Source organism: Staurois parvus, unplaced genomic scaffold, assembly GCF_062004578.1.
Source record: "Staurois parvus isolate SC_StPar_1 unplaced genomic scaffold, SC_StPar_1.0 ptg000001l, whole genome shotgun sequence".
Classification (NCBI taxonomy): Eukaryota; Metazoa; Chordata; class Amphibia; order Anura; family Ranidae; genus Staurois; species Staurois parvus.
In genome coordinates this window covers 5,667,867-5,694,294 of record NW_028317797.1, presented here as the reverse complement: position 1 = coordinate 5,694,294, position 26,428 = coordinate 5,667,867, and the positions used below count along the sequence as shown (strand labels likewise).

General features: G+C 39.4%; 1 protein-coding gene across 1 annotated transcript in view; it reads right to left on the bottom strand.

The window, feature by feature from the left end:
- PCSK2 (proprotein convertase subtilisin/kexin type 2) overlaps nucleotides 1-26,428 on the bottom strand; it is a 270,895-nt gene that overhangs the window by 10,705 nt on the left and 233,762 nt on the right. The window contains exons 7-9 of the mRNA XM_089685325.1: nucleotides 20,824-20,912; nucleotides 13,960-14,135; nucleotides 1,049-1,264 (exon numbers count right to left, since the gene is read on the bottom strand). Coding sequence (XP_089541451.1) covers nucleotides 1,049-1,264; nucleotides 13,960-14,135; nucleotides 20,824-20,912 — 481 coding nt within the window. The remainder of the gene's footprint in view (nucleotides 1-1,048; nucleotides 1,265-13,959; nucleotides 14,136-20,823; nucleotides 20,913-26,428) is intronic.

The window sequence follows — 26,428 nt, the reverse complement described above, 5'->3', positions numbered from 1 at the left end:
AAAAGTCAGCAGCTACAGTTATTGTAGCTGCTGACTTTTAATAAACACAAAAACGGCTGGAACTCCGCTTTAAATCTGTTCCTGAACTTTGCAAACCTGAATCAGTTGGCTGCCCAGAATTCCATGTACAGGCGTGACATGTACACATGAAAACTGTGGCATATATTTAGGCAACTGAGAGGCAACCTGTCTTAATGTGTTGGTAATTTTCTTGATAAACATTCCCCTGAGAATGTTCATATGAAATATGTACAATCTGTTTGACATGCCTAACACTTCACTAACTGTGCTGTATTTCTACACATCATGTAAGTCTGTAAATCTTCCCACTGTCTTGTTGCCTGGAGCTGTTCAGCAATTTGAAAGTTGTCACTTTATAGAGATGGGGTTAGGACAAGCTATAACACTGGCAGGGATGCTTTAGCAAGTAAGGCAATCGTTTTTATTAGTTTTCAAAGGAACAATTTACAATATGGGAAAAAATGACAATTGAAAGCACCCCCTGTAGTGTTATAGCTTGCAGCAACCTCTGTAACTGTCACTTTTGCTGGACAGGTTGGTCTGCATTGTAAATGTCCAAAAAAGTTATAAATGAAAAAAAAAATAATATGCTTTGTACTATCAGATTCATCACATATAAAAGCTGTGAAGAGTTATCAGAATACATTTTTTTTTATGATAGTGGTTTAGTTGCTGTAATGTTTTATTCATTTTTTACACTCCTTCCCAACATCTGTCTCATACATTTTCTTGTCTTTGCACCTTCATGCAGAGTTTACATCTAACACCAACCATCCCTTTTTCCCTCTCATAATACAAAACATTTTCACTGTATGAACTGTACAGCCAAGTACGGTAACCGACCCAATGCAACTCAAAGGATGTTTGGATTGTTTAAATATTAACATATTTCTCATCAGCTGCCAATGAAAGCTTCACTGGGTTTTCTATAATTTAAAATGAGTGCTAACAAAGGAACATCTGCTGTTTCTATTGTGAGGCTGGTGCTTGATGATGCCTGGGGGCAGACGACAGCCCGTATACGTACCACGCCAGCTTCAGGATTTCGTTTTCTTCCATTGCTGAATGTGGAGGCTAAAGTGGAAGAGCAGCTTTCATCATATAGCGCAGTCCGACCATCATTAATAGCAGAGTTTATGGAGATGGTCCACATGCTGGATGCATAACCATCGCAGTTACAGTCATCGTAACTTCCTCCATCTCCAGATGCCCAGACATAGATACTTCCTTTTCCACCACGACCCTGTTGCATAAAATTAGCATGTTCAAGCATAAGTTACCTCTGCAACTTAAAATGATGTTGGAAAAACATACATGCAGCACATGCTTAATAATTTTAATGCAAATGTATGTTCAATGTTTTTCGTCAGGGCATTCTATAAAAACACATCTCCCCAAATTTTACCCTTAGAAAATACTGCAAGTACCTGTGCTCCTAAAATATGCTGCACTGGAATTTCATACAATTTTTTTTCAGGCCAACCTTCTGGACTAAAGAACTCAGGCATATCCTCAAACCTATCCCTATCCCATCATATGCATATGCTGATTTCTTTTCCCAACAAAACAATACTGCTGCCTTGGATCCCAAGAGCCTGCCCACATACTTTGTAGGAAAAGGGATCTTGGGATATATAGTTCTTGGGGTATGCCTCTGTCAACAGGAACTAAGCTCTCAGCAGTTGTTATTGCAATAATTTTGCAAGACTGAAGATGCTGTTACAGGGAATAGTTAAAGCTGTTTCTTGCTACAATAACAAGCAAGAAATAATGCAGGGACATGTGACATGTAAAGAGGGGAGAGGGAGGTTTGGGTTTAAATTTGAATAATGTGTGGACATACACTTTAAGAAGAGTTTGCAATGACTAGACTCATTCAAGTGTATCACCCTCCTAGAAGAACCTCCTGCAAGCTGGGACTCTAATTTATTTCTAATGTCTTCCATATTTTTCTACATGTTTTACGTACTATGTGGAATGCTGCATACATTTTTGTTAAATTATTTCCCCTTTTCCCTACCTTTGTTGCTATGGGATACTCCACTCTTAGTATTTGGAGTTTTTGTTCAACCAGATCCATGAGGATAAGGCATATTTTTGTTAAGAGGGGGTGTATGTAGCACCCTCCTAGAATAAAATTCTAGAGAGGTTCAGGTAAATTTACTTTTTTTGGCTTCTTTTAAGAGGAGGTTTGCAGACCTCTGAAGAATTTGATTTGACGAAACATGTTAGGGTCTGATTTTACGGCAACTGGAAGCAACATCAGGCCCCCTCGGAAGTGACCCGGTAATGGACTGGGTGAGACACTGATCACTTGGCTGAGGAATGGGGCTATACCTGACAGTTCACATTTGTGGTTTTGATGGGCATTGATATTTGGATGTTTGTGAGCAGATTTTTACCTGGGGAGTGAATAAAGCTATTGGTCATACAGTTTTACACTGTTAGTGGCTTTCTTTTTTTGTTATGTTGCCTGAGTGACTCCTTAAAGGAGAAAAGAAGTGCATATATGTGATCTGTTACAAGGGGTGGAATCCATGCATCCCACATGCGTTATTGCCATCAGTAAAATGAAGGCATTGTGAGTTGGTGAGTTTCCTAAATGTTAGGGAATAGATTGAATGCATCTCATTAAGTGGAGTGATATATATCTGATGGATCTTCAATTTGTTTGGAACTAATTTTTATCGAGTTCATATAGCACGTTTGACACCATAGCACTGGTGGAGTGGACTGCACTTTATATTTATATGTGGATTGTTTTATTCATTTGTATTTATGTATATTGTTTTATTTGAGTGGATTCATTGTATTGATAGGTTGTTTGGAGTGCTTTTATGCATATGGATTGTCCTACAGCAATTGTTGATCAACAAGATAACTAACATTTTCAGGGGAGGTTATCCTCAAGAATTTTAAGGTGCGGAGCTTCAATATGCTAGCAAGTAAAATACATAACAATAAATAAATAAAAATAAAAAACATACAAATGTAACACACACAAACACACAACATGAATGCAATTAAGACACGTACTGTATATGTACAAGGTCTATTTACAATTTTTAATATCTTCATTTTGCTATTAGTCTTCAGTATCCTCTTTTTTAATTTAATATACATTTTGGTGGCTATATTGCGTTTGTAAGGACAAAAATGATAAACTAAAAATATAGATTACATCAACATTTTTGCAAACATCATGGGAGGTACACAATTTGGAATATTGCTGGATTTCTAGATCATAATGTGCATTATGGAGTGTGTATATAAAATTTGGGGCTGGTAGTGAAAACTTTAAAGTGTATGAATTTGGTGTATTATTATTAGTACTAATTAATAATAATCATACGATATTGAGGTGCCCTGGTAAACCTCTGGCATCACAAACCAAAGGCTCATGTTGGTGTCATTGGACATTATTAGTTTGGAAAGGAACGTTACTAGAACATTATTAGAAATCAACCACCTCCTATCCTACTATGATTACCCTATAACACAAACAACACCTTCCCCTGAAGGTGTACCAAACTATATATATGACAGTGTTATTAACAAATATTCCAAAGCAAATTATAATCATATAGATACCCAATTATTGTAAAATAAATCCACTACCAATATAAAGTCCACTATGATTTTTATGTAAATACGCAAAATGTCCCATCAATAACTCCAACGGTGTTCAAAATTAGTCCACCTCAAAAAAAAGAAAACTCATATAGTGCATTAACCTTTATCAGATAAACTTTATCTATATTTCCTCCAGTGAAAATAAGTAAAAGTTGTGAAAAACGTGAACCACACGTGATCAGTGAAAACCCACTTCAATGTGCATAACACTATTTCAGTGCCACATCACAGAAAACTCCAAAATAAAAGGGTGTATCTACTTCTAAAAGCAGTGAGGATACCCTTACCAACTTCCCAATATAATGGGCTTTGGAGTCATCCAGGAAATTCACAGGCTGATCCACTCAGGAACCTCTGCTGTATCACGCAGCCACCCCACTCTCTGGATTCCTTAGACACTTTGCTCCCAGTGTCACCACAAAAAAACACAGGACATAGTGTGATACCGCCAATAAAATAAGTAACATACACTTTATTAAAACTGCTCACATTGCCAAAGCTTTTTAACCGCATTAGAGGGAGTACAGAAGGTATAGGAATCTCACGGTCATCCAGGGAGACACGTCCCGTTGCTCCTGCTCGATCTCTCCCTTATCAGAAATGGCCGCCAGGTAACTTCCGGTTTCCGGGAAAAACGTCTCGACGTCACTCCACCTTGACGCGTTTCGTCATCGACTTAGTCATAAGGGGTGTCGATGACGAAACGCGTCAAGGTGGAGTGACGTCGAGACGTTTTTCCCGGAAACCGGAAGTTACCTGGCGGCCATTTCTGATAAGGGAGAGATCGAGCAGGAGCAACGGGACGTGTCTCCCTGGATGACCGTGAGATTCCTATACCTTCTGTACTCCCTCTAATGCGGTTAAAAAGCTTTGGCAATGTGAGCAGTTTTAATAAAGTGTATGTTACTTATTTTATTGGCGGTATCACACTATGTCCTGTGTTTTTTTGTGGTGACACTGGGAGCAAAGTGTCTAAGGAATCCAGAGAGTGGAGTGGCTGCGTGATACAGCAGAGGTTCCTGAGTGGATCAGCCTGTGAATTTCCTGGATGACTCCAAAGCCCATTATATTGGGAAGTTGGTAAGGGTATCCTCACTGCTTTTAGAAGTAGATACACCCTTTTATTTTGGAGTTTTCTGTGATGTGGCACTGAAATAGTGTTATGCACATTGAAGTGGGTTTTCACTGATCACGTGTGGTTCACGTTTTTCACAACTTTTACTTATTTTCACTGGAGGAAATATAGATAAAGTTTATCTGATAAAGGTTAATGCACTATATGAGTTTTCTTTTTTTTGAGGTGGACTAATTTTGAACACCGTTGGAGTTATTGATGGGACATTTTGCGTATTTACATAAAAATCATAGTGGACTTTATATTGGTAGTGCATTTATTTTACAATAATTGGGTATCTATATGATTATAATTTGCTTTGGAATATTTGTTAATAACACTGTCATATATATAGTTACTAGAACATTGCTACGTTATAAAATAGCGAAGTATGCGTCAGTTTGAAGAGAATGTTTTTCCATTAACGTGTTTCTTTCTGCTGAGTAAATCAAGAATGTTTCTTTTGAACTGACCTCAAACACTGCGTCAGCATCTACAGTATATGAAGGAACAAGGATATTATCAGCAGACATTGACCCAAATATGTCAATACAAGATATTTCAAGAAGGCACAATGGTTTCATTTTTGCATGGTAGAAAAACTCCCATGAATGTATTCAACTGAATACCAAGCATGAAGGGAAGAATACTGTATCTGCTAACTGACCAAATAATAAATGCTATGGTGCACCTATCATGAGTTAAGGTGAGCCTAATGTGAAGGTCACTTCACAGGCAAAGCTGCTCATGGAAATTGCTTCTGCTTGTCATCTCAGAAGAACTTTTGCTCTGTTAGGTAACCCAGTGGTGTATTTTGTTTTTGTGTTACCCTAGGCAGCACTAAAATCGCCCCCACTACACACACACACACAATCTAAAAAAGAAGAGAGAGGAGAGTGAGAAGAGAGAGAGGAGAGAAAAGAGAAAGATGTTCCTCTAGCACTTACCTCTAGAATAACAGCAGCTGGCCATTCCCGGGGACATGGTTAGGAAAGCCCAGTGTTGTCCTTGTGTGGGAATGAGAGTCGGCCTCTACCTACACCCTCCAGCAGCCCGCAGCCTCTCTCAGATCCCATGGCAGAGCTCAGGCAGTGCCTCATCTGGTCCCCATCCTCTATATCCCTTCTTCCAGGGGGGTGGTACCACCTCCCTGAAAAATGCTGTCCAAGGCAAACACCTTGTTTGCCTCATTGTAAATACCCCACTGATGTAACCCATAATGTCTATGCCAAAACTATAAGACTTCTGTACAGGGTGTGAGGAGGAGTTTCCATGTCAGTCTCCTACTGAACCCATAGTCAAGTGGCCCTCCCTTATATGTTAATCACTCTCTCAATGCACTCAATGTGCTAATATGGCCCTCTATTTCAGGCTATCACATGACACTCATGCTTATATGGAAATCCCGTAAATGACACAATCTCTCATATGACACATGCTCACTTGGCACTTTCTCACGCAAGGCACTCTCAGACAGGTCATGCTCACAAGGACACTCTCTCTTCTAGGTTGTCTCCTTGGCACATCAGTCTTTTAATTGGCATCATTTCTCACATGACAGCGTACTATCTTTCATGAGCCTCATTTTCTCATAGCGCACTCTCTCACAGCATTTTTTTCTGATGGTAGGTTTTCTAATATGGCAGTCTCTAACCTGACTCTCTCTTACAGGGTGCTCTCTCTGCTACCCAGCAGTTTCGGACGGCACGTTATCTCACATGGCACTCTTTCACACTGCATTCACTTTTACATTCTTTGTTACAGGACATTCCATCAGTCCATCTGACTGGGAACTCTCAAAGGCATACTCTCTAATGGGACACGCTGTCATATGATACAGTTCCCTGGCATGTTCCCTAACAGGGCATTCCTTCATACAGCATGCTCTGTTACAGGGCACACTCTTTGCTTTATCACATTACTCTCTTTGGCCCTTTCATTTGGCAGTTCCTTTCATTGTGAAATCTCATCTGGAATGCTCCTTTGCAGGATACTCACATTAAGCCTCCATTCACAGGGCACTCTCTTGGCATGCGCTCTGAAAGGACACTGGGGTTGGTTTACCAAAATTGGAGTGTGCAAAATCTGCTGCAGCTGGTAGCCAATGAGCTTCTAACTTCAGCTTGTTCAGTTAAGCTTTGACAAAAAAAAATGGAAGCTGATTGGTTTCTATGCAGAGCTACATCAGATTTTGCACTCTCTAGTTTTAGGAAATCATCCCCACTGTCTTACATGGCACTCTCATGGCATGCTCTCTGAAAGCACACTGTCTCACATGGCACTCACACATGGTTGTAGCCAAACCAACTGATGGCAAGGTCTGTGCTTATAATCACACTGGAAGAAATACCCTTAAAGGTCCAGCTCACTTCTACTTCAATTACATGTGAACAATCAAGCTGTGATGAAGGGGGCATTTTTGGAGACCGAAATGCGCTGGTTACCCTTTGGATTGTCCCCTGAACTTTTATTGGAATAAAGTTGTACCTGAACCTCTTAACAGTGGTGTAGCGCTTTCCATTTTTGATACATCACATGGCATTCTTTGTCACAGGAAACACACAGCACTGTCATTTTCAGGGCGTTCACTGACATGGCACATTTTCCTTTATGGCTTTCTTACAGTTCACTGAAAGCACTATCTCTAAAGGGGCAGCCTGCTTCACATAACATTTGCTGGCAGGACATTCTTTTTTTTTGTGATGTATAAAGTCACATGCAAGGGCACTTTGGATGCTCTTCTCCTCACTCCACAACGTTGATCCATCTGGAGTGGACTGTGTTAATGCTCAGTTCAGAAAACATGGCGATTGACCACACAAATGTCCAGAATCCAGGCTCCTTTTAAAGGATATTTTACATACTGATTTTTAAGGTATGTTATAACTTTTATGCTGATCATTTCCACAATAATATTCTTTTGACTGCAAATTTGTAAAATGTTCAAGGCAAGGTACCACCAACAGTGTGTTTATATATTTACATCCTTATGATAAAGAGGCTTAGATCCATCTTATCATTTAGTTGAAAGCTCTCTGAATATATATATATATATATTATATAATATGTATTTTCTGATTTCCTCAGGTTTACATGGAAGAAAATGTTTGTTTGATTGTTTGTATGAAAAGAAGAAATCTGGTTACTTTTGAATGTTTGAGTGGACAAATGCCTTGGGAATGTTTAATCAAGCTGTCTTCTAAAACAATGAGAAGATACTATTGTTCTATTGTGGTTTAAAGTCAGTTGGTAGTTGAAGTGTTATTAAACCCAGGACCCTACATTCCCTGTATCTGGTCTCCCACAGTACACAGAACATGGAAATGCAATTGTTTTACTAAAATGTAAGCTGCTAATTATCTTTTCTCATCAGCAGTATATAGCAGTGCTCTGGCCAAGCACTAGTTAAAGCTTGCAGGAGGAGTTTTGATTCTCCTCTGACTGTCCTATGAGGTTGCATGACTCCTAACCCTCTTTCTGGACAGTGATGATTGTCCCTGTGCTGATCTCCCCAAAGAAAATCTCTCTAGCAATACACAACAAATTGAAAATGTGCAGAGTGCCTCCTAGGGCTCTGTATTATGAGCAGATAGATTAGGGACTGTGGAAGAAGGGGAGGATCAGAGAAGACAGGATCAAACAGCCTTTAAACACAATGCGGAGGATTAACCCTTAGGTTCCACAGTGAGTAACAAGCATCCTTTACTGCATATACAGACTGATTTTACTGCTGTGGGATTAGTAACACTTTAAATACTTCTATTATGTGTTAATTATGTTACTGAAATCAAAAGTCAGGTAATCAATTTGGAAAATATTTCTCCCATAGCAGGTTGAATTGGGAAATATTTCTCCCATAGCAGACTATGGTAAAGCATTTTTTAGAAAGAAGCCACACCCATGTGGGGATGGTAAAACTTTCTAGATAAGAAGGCCAGCAATTTTAAACTGACTCTTTGATGACTTCACACCAAGGAAGATCTCTGACAGAAGAAGAAGAAGCTTCATCTGAAGACGCTTTCGCTCAACCTCCTGCAACCGCTTGTAGAGTAAGTCTGGGTCCTTCTTGCCTATGGAGATCTAGAAGCTGCTCTAACCTGAGCTAAGTAACCTTTCAGTGTGTTTCATGTTTATTTGTTAAGAAATAGGTAGCACTTTTGCTTTTTTGTTATGTACTGTATATCTACCAGTCTTGTATTGTTTTTCCTATAATTATAGTAGTTTGTATGTACAGCATTATTGTTCAATACAAGCACATCAATGCGCTGAAGAGGTCTAAGCTTCCTTGGGTTTATAACAAAAACCTTAATTGAAGCAAAGGAAAACATTGGCCAGCGTGAAACCTAACTAAAGTGGTACTTTTCTTAGGTTTGACAGATGTCTTCATATTTAGAAAGGTAGCAATGATCAATCTCCTGTTATAGGAAATGTATAGAGAAAGAATAAAGGCTGTTTTCCTGATCCAGTGGTTTCAGTGCTTTGCAGCATTAGCCTGGACAAAAATGCAAACCAGGAGTTCTGACTCCACTCTAAATTTCTGATCTGCACGCTTGGTCCAGACCTTGTCACGTCTAAATCCTTGGTACCAAACCTGCGGACCAGGGGCCGCATGCACCTCTTTACAACTTTTTGTGTGGCTCTTGGGGCCTCTGTAGACACTAATCTGTATTTGCCTATTGTCCTGTTATACCAATGATTTCTAGAAGTCTCATGTAATGTGTCTCCAGTCTCCAAAAAACTTCTATAGCATGTTCACAGCCTTTGAAAATCATCTGCAGTGTGTCCACAGTCTCTGACCATCTCTTGTATCATACCATTAGTCTTTGACATAATATAATATATTATATATAATATAATTTGTTATATGTCTGCTGTCCCTGACACTGAATATTCACTGTGTTTTAAGTGCAACCCTTTGGTGATGTTGGGGGCCGCACTTAAGACCCTCCATATCAACAAAGTGGACCACCACTGCTCTAATTGGTCATGGATACAAGGTTTCATTAAAACAAGATGGGTAAAGGCAATAAATTATTCTGGATATCTTGTAAAGGATGATGGGCAATGTACATATTAGCTTCGGAAACTGATGTAACATTTTTATAGTTATATAAAACACTATATATATATATATATATATATATATAATGTAAGCAATATCCAATAAGGAAGAGTCAAAGATTAAAAAAATGAAAAAATCCTCTGACGTTATATAAGTACTGTATATCAATAACAAAGACTACAAATCAACTAGATGTTGGTCAGCAGCATGACCAACCACCCGTTCCTCAAATTGTTCTCAAAACCTACTAGGACAAAAATGAATGTAGCTATAGCAATATAAGATGGTAAATCAAGACCCATGTATTAGTCAGAAGCATTAATTGAGACTTCTTCTTAAAGGTAGCTATTTTGCATAGGAAGCACATGATTAGAATCTGCATTAAAGTATATGTAAACCAAAACAATTTGCTCACTTCTGAGCTGTCAAATCTACTACTGAAAACAAAAAAGGAAAAAAAATATATAATTTAAATATTTCTAATAAATATATTGATTTTAATTAGCCATCTGGTTATACTGTAGCTCAGTGTTTTTCAATCTGTTTTCAGTCAATGCACCCATTAAAATTATGGATAATCTCAAGCCACCCTTTAAAATTCTGCACAATCTCAAGGCACCCCATTCTAAAATGTAAAAACCTATTCTACACACATTCAGCACACCCAACATTATAGGTGATTTATTCTTCCAAAGCAAATACACCTTTGCACACTGGTACTGACTAGTATTCCAGTGTGCCTCTCTGTTTCTCTCCCTCACTCTGCTAATTTGACAGAGAGGAGAAAACAAGGATAATGTGCATGCACCCCATGTCCTCCTTACGAACTGATGATGTCATTGGTTGTTGGGATGCCAACAGCTAGAAGGTCATAAAAGTGCACAATGAAATTCTGTGGCTTTGTGTACTAAAAGGCAGGATTGATCCACCTGCTGGCTTGTATACAATGTTTGGACATTTTGGCAAGGCACCCTGAAGAAGCCTGAAGGCACACCAGAATGCCTGGGCACCCTGGTTGAGAAAGGCTGCTGTAGCTGCATTTATTTGGGTACTAGCATGTTTTGAATGGATTTTGGGGAATTGGTGATTGGTTCGGCTGTTGAGCTATTCAGAGACCTAAGACAGCAATGTATTTACCATGAAGCACACAAGGCGTTTGCCTAGGGCAGCAATTTTCAGGGGGGCGGCATTGCCCTCCGGAAGAAGGAACACATGTGGCAGGGATGGAAACCTGATGAGGCTCCGCCATGGAATCCAAGGAGGCTGCGCACTGCTGGAGGGTGTAAGCTTGCTGCACAAGGAAGAAAAACATTGGGCTTGGCTCCAGAGATGGCTGGCTGCTTTCCGAAGAGATTAATGTCAGTGCTTGGTGGTGGTGGGGGCTAGCAGGGGGTGGTTGGCAGAGAGTGGTGGCGGCAGGGCCCAGGGGGGTTGTTGATTTGGTTGGCAGACAGTGTCAGCGGTGGGGCAGAGAGGGGCGTGTGGTTGGCGGAGAGGGGCGGTGGCAGGTGCCAGGGGGAGAGTTCTGGTGGTGGTGGGGGGCAACAATTTTAGTGTTTCCTTGAGCAGCACAACACCTATGACACATGACCTGAGCAGCTGTCTTTGGAAATGATAGTAAAATTATCATGTGGATCAAAATTCAATGTTTAAAAAAAACAGTACAAATGCAGGCTTGGATAAATTCCAGTGGCACCAATTGGTATCACCTTGTTTAGCAAAGTAGAAGGGAGTTTATCGAACAGCAGTTTGGCACACAGACCCATATCAGCATACAGACATAAGCTCAGTAAGCCTAAAGATTATTTTCTAGCTGAAAATGCCAATTTTTTGAATGCTAGTGTAAGGAAACCTAATAGGTGACATGAAAAAGTTAGCACAGCACAAGCACCAAATACAGATAACTGAGGATACACAGCACAACAACAAAAGCTCAGTTGGACATTTAGTTTAGGGCCTGACCCACACAGGCATATCTAAATACTCCTACTTATGCAATGTACTCCTAGGACCTGGCAGAAAAACCCAACTTGTTTTGGCATGTAATTATGCATGTTTATGGCCATGGCGTTTGGAAGTGTATGCGTGTAAATTCTTTCTTTTAGCTAGAATATTAATTTACTCTATGCATTTATTCGCATTTACAACGATATGCACGCAAATTATGCCAGTAGGCACCTCTCCATATGCAGGTTTAGGGAATGTTTCTTATGCCCCTAATTTGAATCTAAATGCTACAATGAGCATGGACACATTGGCCTAAATAGAGCTGTGTAAAAAAAATGAAGACCTCTTAACATGGCTATTTAGCCACATACAGCAGATTACAGATGCAAGAAGCAGTAGATTTTTGTGGCTGGAATGACTGATGCATGCAAATAGCAGCAGCCATTCTGCCTATATAAATTAATGACAGACTGACAGTGGCCTATTCTGTTTGCATGCAGTCCCACACCACAGGGTTACATGCGGTTAGGGAAGGAAGTTCAAGACTGGATGCAGTCAGCTGCATCCCAGTTTGGACATCCGCAGGTCACCCCTTGCTGCTATTTGCATGCATCAGTCATTCCAGTCACAAAAATCTGCTGATTCGCACCTCTGGAATCCGGTGTATGTGGCTAAATAGTCATGTGAGGCAGGCTTAAAGTGGCCTTGGTAGTGTGGTCCCAACTAGAACAAATGTCAGGATCTTCTATCTTTTATTAAACAATTCCCCTACAAGTGCTTTAGCATAACACAAATCTTTGAGTACAAACTAGCTTCTACATAATGAAAAGTGAAGCTGAAAAGATGTATTTTTTTTATGAAGGGGCATCTAATTGAGGTACAGTATATAGGAATAGGAATACATATACACTCACTGGCCACTTTATTAGGTACACCTGTTCAATTGCTTGGTAACACAAATTGCTAATCAGCCAATCACATGGCAGCAACTCAATGCATTTAGATATCTAGACACAGTGAAGACAACTTGCTGTAGTTCAAACTGAGCATCAGAATGGGGAAGAAAGGGGATTTCAAAGTAACTTTGAACTTGGCATGGTTGTTGGTGCCAGACGGGCTGGTCTGAGTATTTCAGAAACTGATCTACTGGGATTTTCACGCACAACCATCTCTAGGGTTTACAGGGAATGGGTCGAAAAAGAGAAAATATCCCGTGAGTGGCAGGTGTGTAGACGAAAATGCCTTATTGAGGTCAGAGGAAAATGGGCAGACTGGTTGCTGTGACATTCAGGTGGTGTCAGAATTTGGTGTAAACAATTAATGGATCCATCCATCAACAGTTCGGGCTCAGAGTAGTGGTACTGATGTGGGGGATATTTTCTTGGCACTAGCAAGGTGTACATAATAAAGTGGCCGATGAGTGTAGGAATAGGCATTTACCCATGAATGTTTACAAATAGCATTTAATAAAGACTTTGTCATTATTGAATGTCAAACTGATTTGACTGTGCTTGTGTAAGCTGACATGTTTGGCAAGATCTAAGTGACATATTTATTTGTTGTGAAGTGGGCTGATATTGCTGCTGACTCTCTTACAGTTTTAGTAGCTTAAAGTGGTTGTAAACCCTTACATATTCCCTGTGAAGTGACTTGCCTCAGGTAATTCACAGCGATGAAACAAATGCTCCTACATAAGTTGTACCTGTTTATCTTCAGCCATCTCTCATCTACATCCATTAAAGTGTACCGTTTACAATGCTTTTCTGAGCTTCCAGAGGCACAGGGCAGGAATATGATGTCACACCGTACAGCTCAGAGAGGAGAACTAAGTGTAATCTGAGACCTGAGAGGTGGGAATGGACAAACCCCATTCTACACATTCTCATAGGGAAACATACACAGCTGAGACTGTCAATCACAGGCTGTGTGTTGGAGGTCCCTTTCCCCACTCAACCAGTCAAAAATGACTCATGCAGATAGTAGAGAAATGAGGTAGCAGACAGTAATCATACTCAGTGATTTGCGGTGAGCCAAGCACGCACTATAGAAAGATATGCTTTGTTCATTTTTCATGTTAGAGATTTACAACCACTTTAAGACATTTTGTGATGACTCCAAGGAAGAGTGATGATCTGCATCAGAGAATAATGACAAAACATGTGACTGTTACAATGACCATTACCTTATTTACACCATCTGCCATGGCCTGTAGGGTCAGTTCTCTGGGCCCATCCACTGTCTTGCCATCGTCTGTGGGCCCCCAGCTTGCGCTGTAAATGTCTATAATTTGTGGCATATGACTGATTGAAGATGCCTCAATTATATCGGTCATAAAGGGCTGGTCTAGCATGCGAATACCTGCAATTCCATTTTAAAAGTTAATATCATATCAAACAGCAATATAAAAGTATAAGCTATTTATTACCAGCACAGTTAGCACCTCTGCCTAGCAGCACTACGGTCATCTGTTCAAATCTCAACCTTGGCACTACCTGCACAGAATTTGCTTGCGTCTGTTTCCTCTCATACTCCAAAGACTCCTAGTATGTGTATGTATGAATGTGAGTTAGGGACCTTAGAATTGTAAGTTCCTTGAGGACAGGGACTGATGTGAATGTACAATATACAGTATATATAATGGCACTATATAGTTTCCATTTAATAAATAAAATCTGTATATGACAAACTGATATAGTGGAGAGAAGCTTCCTGTAGCTGACCCTGTAAAAATGTGAAAGCTCCATCCAACATTCTTTGTTTCTGGGAAGGAGAATTAATTGTTTGTGAGGGAACTACACTGAATACGCACAAAAGGCTTAACACTATGAGGATGCTTAGTTTTAAAAAAAGTTATTGGATTGCATCCTTAGATTACAATATAGGAAGAAAGTGCAGAGTTCTGCAATTTTGGACTGACACAGAAAGTACAATTTCAGTGTCTCTTGTGCTAACTTCTCCTGCATGTAATGCATTGGACTGCATCTACTGCAGCTGAATTGTAAGTGCTACACACTTTCTATTACAAGTGATGTGCAAATGTAACAGCATGAACCAAATTAATGTCTAAGTGACATTGAGATGTGAGGCTAGTTTCTTTTCTTGACTGCCAGTTGCCTACTGCAATAACCGCCACTGTTTGCCCTTCCTCTGTGGAATGTATCAATCATATCTCTACCTTGAGGGATAGGTAACAAGAGCTTAGCATTCTATGGCCTTAGTTGCAGTATATGAAATCACCTATTACCAATCTAAGATGAGAAAGTGAAGGTAAAGTGAAGAACAAAGAGAGCATGGTAAATAACAACCTATTATTGTATTAGTTATATTTTGATTGAATCTAACAGATATAGATTTTGATTTTTAGTTTGAGTTCAACTCCAGGCAGATAAAACCACCAGTTCATACAGATGTGTATTCATTAAAAATGGTTGATTCAATTTTTAAAAACAATTATTGTAAGTTCCTAAATATGAATATCAGCTGATTTCCCTGTACAGCAGAGTTAGACTGGGAGCGAGAAGCAGCACAGGGAGGTAATCAGGCACTACCAAGCATTTGGATGAGGTGGAGAGGTAGAGTGATGACATCACACTCTCCACCTTGTCTAATAAGAGAACGCTTTGCTTTAATTCTGAAAATGCAGAGAATTCTCTAAATGAATGGTTGACCTTCTGTATTCACAGTATTTCAGGCTGGCCACTCAGCATGAGACCTGGAAGCAAATGGAGATATTTGGCGTAGCGGTGTCTACTTCAGTGATTTCCAGCTTGCTGTGTCATAGGACAGGTATTGTACATGCATAGCTACATTGGATCAAGCTGAACCTATGTATAACATGCCAATGCCTGAAATTGTTCTTTAAAAGTAGAGTCATTTGTGTAATTTCCAGTTAAATAAACCAAGTATCTGATGCACAACACATTAATTTCCCCAACTTCAGGTTGTTAGACGTTTGTCACTAAAAGAGATGTAATTAATCCTGCCAAATTTATTGTTGAAGTTATAGCAAATGACCATCTTTAACATACCCGTGACTTTTTGATCATATCAAAGCATATCAAAGCTTGTATAGCCAGTGCTAGACCAGCATACTTAATAATGATATTTCAAATTCCCCAAGTTTTCAGGTAGAGTCAAGTAAAATTTGTCTTAACAAATGCTCTCTGTGAGTTATTGGCAATATGTCATTGTTACAAATAGCATTCAATGTGCTGTGCTGGCCTTGAGCTTTTCCTCCAGTAACAGATCCTAAAAGCATAACAGCATGGGCTATTTCTAGCTGTTAAAAGATATTTGATTGCTTTATGTAGAGAAGCCAAACTGTTTTGCTCCTTAAGAGACAGTACTTGCACCTATCCTGCTCCTAGTTAACTAGCTTCAGGTGGTCAATTACAGATGAAAAAAATATTAGATACATTTTCAAAGCTGTTTCTTATTGTAAAGTGCCATTATGCACCTATCTTAGCCCACTGAAGTTTATTCTTGCACACAGATGTGCATGGATTAACACAACGTAATGACATTGTATGTATTAGGGAAAAACAGGAGCTTGTTGGATTGGGAGCTTCATGCATAGAGCTGAACTCCAGGCAGATATAAAAATACACAAATGAATGCAGTTATGCATTCTTTATGTAGCATTACCCCCAATTGGGGCCACTGGTTCTCCCCCCAACAGCAAAGGTGCCATCAGCCACCCAAGCAACAATCCATCCACTCTGGCTTCAAACAACAGTCTAGAGTTGTCTTTTTGTAGTTTATTGTTGATAGAACTGGTACCTAGAGAGGTATTAGGGTATGGGACTCTTGGCATTGATACTTCCAAAGAAACGTTCAGCAATAGTTAGCAATCAGAGGACAAAGTTTTAGCAAGAGTAGCAACAGTAGCTAAGAGTAAACAGTCCAGGGCTCCCCAGCCGAAGATCTTGGGGCAAGTCTTTGGACATTTGGTTACCCCTGCGCCAAAGTGCAACATCAGTATCCCCAGGACAGTTGCCTCCTTCCAGCTTCCTCTGGACACAACCCAGTGAGTGAGATGACACCCCTCCAGACTGGATCCCTTGTGGTGTGGTTCTGCAGTCAGCTCTGAGCAAAGTCCATTTTAGCCTTTGACCCTACTACCTCGGAAGCTTCCTTGAGCAGTTGTGCAGTCCATGGGCTTCCAGGCAGCAGCAGCCCCTGCACCTCTCAAACACTCCTGTGGAGAAGGAACCCTGCTCTCTCAATGTGGACTATTTATAGTAAATAGTGGACTATTTATCCACACTCCAGCCCCATTCTGGAAAATACCCCTCCATGAATTGGCAAGGGGAAACAATCCAGCCTGTGAGACAATGAACAGGTCAAACTAAACAAACATTTCCCCTTAGATTACAAAGGAACCCAAAAGCTAAATCTGCCTATCCACCTTTTCTAGGAGGGTGCTACATCTAGTACTTTATGACATGTAGTTTTATATGCAGTTATGCGCCGATAAGGAACATGCTGACAGGAGGATAAAGCTAAAAAAATAACTCATTAGTTTTCTGCTGCTCCTTCACTTTCCATTAACAGACTGTGGGCAGGATGTGACCAGGCTATATTGCTTTAAGTGATAGTAAACACTGTTTGGTGACTTGTACATACAGGTAAGCTTATAATAAAGCTTACCTGTAGCTACAAGGAATTTCTCCTAAACATGCACCATTTAGGAGATATTTTTGTAGCCGGTGAAGTCAGCAATATATGCGCACTTTGCTCTTAATGGATGATATACCAAGCATGCTGCCGATTGAGAGTGCTCTGCCACAATTGTTGCGCAAGCACGGGAGTGATGTCATCATGGCACAGCCATTTAAACAGCCAGATCCTGCAAACCTGGAAGGAAGACCCTGTGAAGATGGAAGCGTTGTGGTGACAGAGCGCCACTGGAGGGCTTCATTTTAAGGTACGTCTTTCATAATGTGCTAGTATGTGATGCATGCTAGGACATTATACTCCAAAGACATGCTGGTAGGTAAATTGGAACTAGTATGCATATGAATGTGAATTAGGGACCTTAGATTGTAAGCTACTTGAGGGCAGAGACTGATGTGAAGTATAATAATATGCAAAGAACTGGGTAAATTCACGGAACTATATAAAAAACTGAAATACTGAAATAAATAAATAAATAACATAAATAAACAATGTCATTCTGTTTCAGGTGAAGGGTTTTTAGACTTAACTACCACTTTAAATACAACAGAGAAAAGTCAGGTCAACGACCTGGCTCTGTTAACCAATGGACAAAATGACAAATTATTTGCAAGCTCCTGTAAATGTTTTAAACTGTGTATTTAGCATTATGCCTTGAGTTCCAAAATATTCAGTAATAAAACTCAAGTTTATTGCAGGAAACAAATGTACAAAGTAAATGTACATGTAAACAGTACAGCAACCCACATCAAAGATATTTAAAAATTGCCAAATACTCATTTATCACTTGATGAGATCTCTTTGTTTATAGAGAACATTTGATGGCCAGCTTTGCCAATGGGTTTCCCAGATTGAATTGTATTTTTCAGTGGGAAAATCCAGGTATAGGAAACATCTGCTCTAGTATTAATACAGGTAATGTTTTTGACTACTGGGTGTTGATTTTATCAAAAATTGGCATAGACTTGTGAAAGATGAATTTTGCTTGAACTCTGCTGCATACAATTGATGACCTAATTATCAGGTTTTTAGCCTGAAATCCTAATTTGTATGTGCAAGTATTTTCCTCTATACCAATGACTTCGACATCACTAAACTACACAGATTTTTCTAAAAACAGGCCCAAATGCTAGCGAATGAGATTGAACCTAGGTTCAATTTAATAACTACACCCCCAGATCCATCTATGTCTGATTTGCTTTCAGTAAACGAAAATATGAAGTGATTGTTAAAGTACTGTGCACACTGCTTTATTAATTATGCCAAAGTGCAAAAAAAGACTAGTTTTAGGAGGAATTTGGAAAAATATTAGGGGAATTACAACAGTAATGGCAACTAAATCCTAACATCTACAAAAATAAAACTAGGGCAAACTGGTTTCTTGGCTGCTCTTGTTCCCATGTAGACTCTTACCTCAAACTTTCAAATTATTTGCATCTTCATAACTTCCAAGGTCTAAAATACTTGAAGTAAAGTTATGTGAAGTCTGAATGTGTACAACTAACACTCAAGTTAAATAGCCATGACATCCAGACTCCTGTTTATAACTCTCAACTTCCTGTAGAGAAGGCTGAGACCCCTACAAACTGTGGATGAACTTGTATGCTGGTAGTGAGAAGCTTTCTGGTATTGGCTCTGATCTCATACATTACTATGGTTATCACACTGATGGACTAATAGACATAGGAGGAAGTGAACTGGGAAGCCAATGACTACTAGAAGTCCAGAATGTCCCGAGGTTAAGTGTTCTTTACCACCTTGCAGAAGCTGAAGAGGTATCCACTATTTAAAGTGTTGTCAGATTATTATTTTCAGACCTCAGAAAGAAGATTAGTCTAAATAGTTAGGCCACCCAAAAGTGGCATTAGTGATAGTTGAACACTTAGAGGTTTAAATAATTTCTGGCTTATTACAGTATATGAATTAGGGACTACTCTAGCAGTAAAGTCGTCTTGACATAATTCTCTACATTTCTGCCCACCTGGAAGTCCTGCTACAGCATTTTCCCACAGTATCTACGAAATCCCATAAACCTGGCACAGAACAAACACAGAAGCTTTCATTGCTGACCTCTTCTTCCAAGAATACTAGCTGCCTGACAACCATGCTGACCCCAGAGGCGGACTGACAACTCATGGGACCCCCAGGCATAAACCTGGCAAAGAACAAACACAGAAGCTTTCATTGCTGACCTCTTCTTCCAAGAATACTAGCTGCCTGACAACCGTGCTGACCCCAGGGGTGGACTGACAACTCATGGGACCCCCAGGCAATAGGGGATCATGGGTCCCCTGTGTCCTTGCCCACACTCAAAAAAGCCTATAAAAAAGGTACCAGGGGCATTTCATGGGGACCCCTACTGACCCCGGGCCTTCGGGCAGTGCCCGAGTGCTCGAATGGTCAGTCCGCCCCTGGCTGACCCTTTTATATTTAACACTCAGTCACTGACCTAAAGCAAGAATGGGGGTAGACAAAATGTCGTGAGCACCATTAGACTTTAGTATTCATATTTAGACTTTTATTTGAGTAGACTAGGGTACCCTGAAAAAAAGTTGTGATTATATTTTGTCTTTTCATTGTCTGTGCTCTATAGGTTGTATGCCACTAATATAAGTGTTGTGTGCAACAGTGGTTAGTATGAACAGTCAGTAATTGGTTTACTTTTCAGACTTCCAAAGAGTACAAATTGCCTTTTTAGCTGGAGTATCTATAACCATAACAGCCAAATTGTTTGGTATTTCAAGAGCAAAAGACTTCCGTTATGACTGCATACATAAAGTAAGGCAAGACTTTATCGATGAAGAAGAATAATGGCCAAAAACTGAAACTCAGTTATAGAAACTGTCAAAAACTATTAGGGTTTGAGGACACACAATACAGAACTACTGCAGCAAAAGTGACAACTCAATATCCATCTTGAAGATCCTGCTTTCATAAAACAGTCTGCAGAGAAATTTACAAAGCCACCATCCATAGAAGAACTGAAGCCAACACTAAAATTCAGTTTAGGTTTAATTCGGTCCACCCCTGTATAAGTTAGATAAGGACTTATAATTTTCTCTGATGTTCCCCATATGTATGGTTGTCCAGGTTAGCAACTCTTGAAACCAGAGAGTCAGCATAATAGCCAGGCAATCACCATTTTGAGGAGGAGGTCCACAATGGCAGTCCCCAAGGGTTACATGAATATTGCTTTCTAATTCAAGCTACACTTTGCATTTGCCTAGCCTTTACATTTCATGAACAGTAGATGGCGATCAAAACTGAAAAACGATTTACAGTGAAAATAACGTATCTGAAGTTTTATTTTCTGTCATGGAACAACTATGTAAATCAGGGAAACACAAAAAGTAAATAAATGATACTATACCCGCAACTTTAGAGTTATAAGCAACTCCCACCCCACAAATATTATTGTTGGCAGCAGCAGATACTTCCCCTGCACAACGCGTCCCATGGCTGCAATCAGAACAGAAAAAAAACAATTATTTGCGGCAAGTACAATGTTACACATAGAGGTTATCTCAATCCCCCAGAAAGAAGAAAGTGCAAAGTAAAAATTCACTTAGCTTAGAAAATTAAGTAAGGCTGTGTTCACTTTGTATACCATAAGCAATTGTAACACAAATGCAAAGAAACAGTATACACAGTCCTTAAAAAGGAGAACTACTCTTCACAAAAACAATTTATTAGATACATATTCCTATCATTTCTGTAGTTGTTCTTAATAGAAGGTAATAAGTCCATGGATGGTATGCAATCATACCGTGCAGGTCCTACAAGGACTGGCAGCCATTGGGTTCTTCTTATATGCTCTTCCCATCATCGATCCTAAAAATATTCTTCCCAGTCCTCAGGACTCGGTCATCGTAAGGCTCACATTTAAAATACCCACTTTTAGGCCATTCCGGCCCAGATCAAGGGCGGCACAGTGGCTTAGAGGTTAGCACGTCGGCCTTGCAGTAAATGGGTCATGGGTTCGATTCCTGACCGACGCCTCCTGCATGGAGTTTGCATGTTCTCCCTGTGCTTGTGTGGGTTTCCTCCGAGTGCTCCGGTTTCCTCCGACACTCCAAAGACATGCTGGTAAGTTAATTGGATCCTGTCCAAAATTGGCCCCAATATATATATGTATGTATGAATGTGAGTAGCGGGACCTTAGATTGTACACCCCTTGAGGGATAGGGACTAATGTGAATGTTCAATATATATGTGTAAAGCGCTGCGTAAATTGACGGCGCTATATAAGTACCTGAAATAAATAAATAAATATTTTCTGGGCTGTTCCATTCTAATCACTGCTGTGATCCTCTCAATGAATACCCATATTTGAGTTGCTCAGCAAGTTCAGTAACTCAAATAAGGGTGGTGTCGTGATTCTAGAATAGAGCCCAAGACACAGCATCACTGGGACTAAGCACCTAGACATGTCCTGGTAAAACTGGGACAGTTGGCATCTATGATTTGAAAATTGAGAGGTGGTTCTACAGGATAAACAACCTCTGAAAAAAATATGGAATCCCTGACTATCATACTTGCAGGTACCAGACACTTAAGTTCGTCATCAAGTCGATGTCGGGGCAGACTTCTCGGATGGTTGTAAAGTTCCTTTACTACTCTCCCTTTCTTTTTCCTTTTCTTCCTTCTCAGCTTCTTCTTTCTCAACTTATTTTTATTGTTTGGTCTGTATTACGGACCTCTACTCAGGAATTAAGAATAAAGTCTAGTTTATATGGGTATTCCACCCCCAGGTGGAAGAGAGGATGTTGTACTTGAATTGATCATAGTGTTATTACCTCCTCTCCTCCTATTGTCCCTTGAATCCCTCACTTTGAGATAATATCATTCTGGTCACCTGTGTATAAGACTTACCTTTGGAAACGCCTCATTTTGATTACTGTTTCGGTGCTTTTGTACTGTTTTGTTATTTCAAATTCAATAAAAAGGTTCTAACAGAAAATTGAGAGGTATGCATAGAGATACAAACAGCATTAAAATCCAGACAAGGGTCCTAAAACTACCTTACTCTACTAGAAAATACGTTATTGTTGCTGCCTGTCACCATAGGGTAGGTTTTCACCTCACTTACTGATCTGTCTGACACCTGGCAAGTAGAATCTGCAAAATGAGGGCAAAGGCAGAAATGAGTTGGCAGAAGTTCTACCCTTCCATACATTATACGAAACTAAAGAGAGAAATGTTTGTCTTGGGTATGGCTTTAATAGAAAAAAAAAGAATCATACAAAGTTATACCACTTATTAATAAGATTAATCCCTTAAGCCCTGGAGGATTTTACCCCCTTTATGGCCAGGCCATATTTTGCTATTCGGCACTGCATTACTTCAACTGGCAATTGCGCAGTCAAGCAACACTGTACCCAAATGAAATTTATATAATTTTTCCCCCACAAATAGAGTTTTCTTTTGGTGGCAATTGATCACCACTGGCATTTTTATTTTTTATTATATAAACAAAAAAAACCCAAATATTTTTTACTTTCTGATTTAAAACATATCCAATAAAAAAAGTTTTAAAAAATAAATTCCTTCTTTAATTTAGACCAAAATGTATTATACTATGTCTTTAGTAAAAAATAAAAAATCCCAATAAGCGTATATTTATTGGTTTGTGTGAAAGTTTATAATGTATTTTTTTCTAATAATAGTGATGGTGGTGATCAGCAACTTATAGTGGGACCTGTATAGTGCTGAGAGCAATGTGACACTAACTGACACTGGGTGGGAACTGACTAAATAACACTGACATCTCCAGTGACACTAATACAGTGATCAATGCTAACAATATACACTGTCATTGAACTAATGATACTGGCTGGAAAGAGGTTAACATTTAAGGGTAATTAAAGGATTAACTGTGTGCCTAACAATATGTGATGTGTTTACTGTGTGGTGTTTTCACTAACCAATCATCTGTTTTTTACTTTATGCTTTGCAGTGAGAAAAAAAAAAACAGCACATTGCTGATGTCAATAGAGAGCTCTGAGTTGTTTACCAACACAGAACTCTCTCCTGCCATTTGCTCCTCTGATCAGTGGGTCTCGGACAGCATCGACATGTGCTGGAGCGAATGACAGCACAGCCAATGGTGCAGGTGACTACCCAGAAGAGCTGGATCATGCACATGTAAGTAATCTGGCGCAGCAGGTCCACACTGTCACCATACATGTACAGTGCATGGTCAGCAAGTGGTTATTAATCCTAAAGACTGCGTTTATCTCTGAGAAGAGTGATGTTCAAGTGTATTGTCTGAGCACTTTTGCATGGATATCCAAGTGTTTAGATGCAAATCTCAAGCATTCTACATGTGTATTGAAGTTTCAAGTGTTTTTGTTGTAGCCAATGGAAAGTACAAGGGGAGGAGATCAGTTTTTATGGTTTAAAAACAAGTCTGGGGAAAAATGTGTGAAAAAGCTTGATTTGCACATTTCTAGGCATTCTCATTCAAATCTATGGGGCAAAAAACACTCAATTCTGCCTAAAAAGTAGCTAATGTTGCCTTTGGAGCATTAGGCATCAAGCTACAGGCACCTAAGTGCTCATATGTGAAAAGCCGCCATTAAAATACATAGGATTTTGAATGTTGAGTGTTTTGGAGCTTTGCGCTACATAACACTTAGTGGTGATTGGGGCCTAAGAGTTTTCGAATGACTAGAAAAGATACATTTTATATAGTCTGTTTCTGTTGCTGTAAATGGAAATAACCAAACTGTTGGTCTATAATATATGAAATAATGAAAAAAGAAATGACAAGTAGCTATCTGGTACTATTTGCTTAGATTTTAGTTTAAACAGCACAAAGCAAAGGTAAATGTTACTACTCTAAGTATAGCATAGACGATTATCTGCCTTTACATAAAACGCTAACCTGCACTTTATTACATGGCCGGAGCAATTAAAGAGTTCATATGTCACCTGTGTACAGAGAATGTAATATTATATGGATCATTGATTTGTGAAATTTGGATAATGAGGGTAATACTTTACATATAGCTGCCATAAACATGCCTTGTAGCAGGACCTTTCACACACAATTTAACAATGTAAATTGCAATACAATTGATTACCTGGACTTTAAAAGTTCAAACCCATTAGTTACACAATTAAGTCATGTTAAGAAAAAAAAACTGATTTACTAGCGATTTTAAAGGGCGTATAACACAAGGGTTTAGATAAAGGCCAGCTCCACCAAAAATTGTAATTTCAGTTTTATCCTACTGCTGGTCTTTTGAATTACATGTTGGCTTCTTCTTCTTCCAAGGGCAGTGGGGCATCTTCACCAGAATTTTTATCTGCTCTCACCATTTGGTAAGGATCTAGAGCAGGGTTTCTCAACCAGGGTTGCATGGATCTCTGGGGTTCCTCCAGACATAGGGGTTCCTTGAGCAATGAACAATTTCTAATTCTCAACAAACACTGATATCAATTATATTTGTAGCAGTCTGTAGGGGGGGGGGCAGCCTTCCCAATGGTCAAGAAAAGTCTTCTTTTCCTACTGACCAAAGATATAAGGGGTCCTTCCCACATTGGCCACCAATGTGTTGGAACCACCACACCAACCATTAATTAGAGATGTGCACCACAGAAAAAAAAAAAAATTGTTTCAGATTAATTTGGTAAGCCAATCATTTTGCGCCATCATATCTGTTATGATAGAATGATTTGCTTTTGGAATTTGTTTCCTATATTCGTTGTTCTGAATCATTCATATTTTCGGAGTTATTTTGGAAGATTCGGATTCATTTATTAAGTCTATGTTATTTCCGCAACTTGCTTGTGACTTCGATTCAACTTGCCTGTGACTTTGGCCAATCATAACAATACAGAATGTGACACACATTATTGAACTTTCAAAACACTCTGAAGTTGCGAATGAATGAAATGAATGAATGACATGTTTTCGTTATAATTTATTTCAGTTTAATTGAAATTCGTTACTATTCTATTGTGATTGAGAGATTCGGATACACTCGAATCTCTGAATAATGACAATTTTGTCCAAATTTCAATTCATATCGAAATGAATAGCACATGTCTACCACCAATATAAGAAAGTACTTGCCAATGACCATCAATATAAGACATGCAGCTATTTTCTTTGTTGGTGTCTCTATTCATTTCATTGATGTTACCAAAAAAAATGTTTTTTATTATAGAGCCAGCGTTGGGGGAATGGGGTTGTGTTATAAAAAAAATGTTCGCTCTGGGTGTCAAATATGCTAGGTGAGTGACAATTATATTATATTTGAAGGGTTAAAAAAGGTTGAGAAAATCTGAGATAGAATAATTTAATGGCCTTTCAAATATGAAAGCCACTCTTGCCAAAACTTGTTTTTAGGTTTTGTACAGGGGTGTGGGATAGGTAGTACCTCTGTCAGGTGTTTATTGCTGTCTGTGGAGAGACTTACCCTAACTCCCTCTCCATTTGAAAGAATGCCATAAGGACAGAAAAAAAACCTCTAGTGAAAAAAATGAATGCTGCAACTTAAAATACTAATTGCCTGGATTCAGTACATTCTAAATCACTGGCCTACAATAAGGAAGCAGCAAGTAAGGTCAGTGTGAAGTCTGAGCTTCTGATCAGCATACGTGTAGTCAGGGGCGGACTGATAACTCATGGGGCCCCTGGGCAATAGGGGATCATGGGGCCCCTGTGTCCTTGCCCAAACTCAAAAAAAGCCTATGAAAAAGGTACCAGGGGCATCTCATGGGGCCCCCTACTGACCCCAGGCCCTCAGGCAGTGACCGAGTTTCCAAATGGTCAGTCCGCCCCTGTGTGTAGGTTAATGACAGAATGTTCTGAAGCCAGGGGGTTAGTATTACAGCCAGAAAACTAGCACTTTTACAGGAGGTCCATCAATGGCAGCCTCCATGTTTTCTTCACATCAGGTTTCATTTCACGTGTCTTTTTAGTTCAACTTTGTCTCTGTGTTTTGTTAGTTCAACTGGATAGTTTG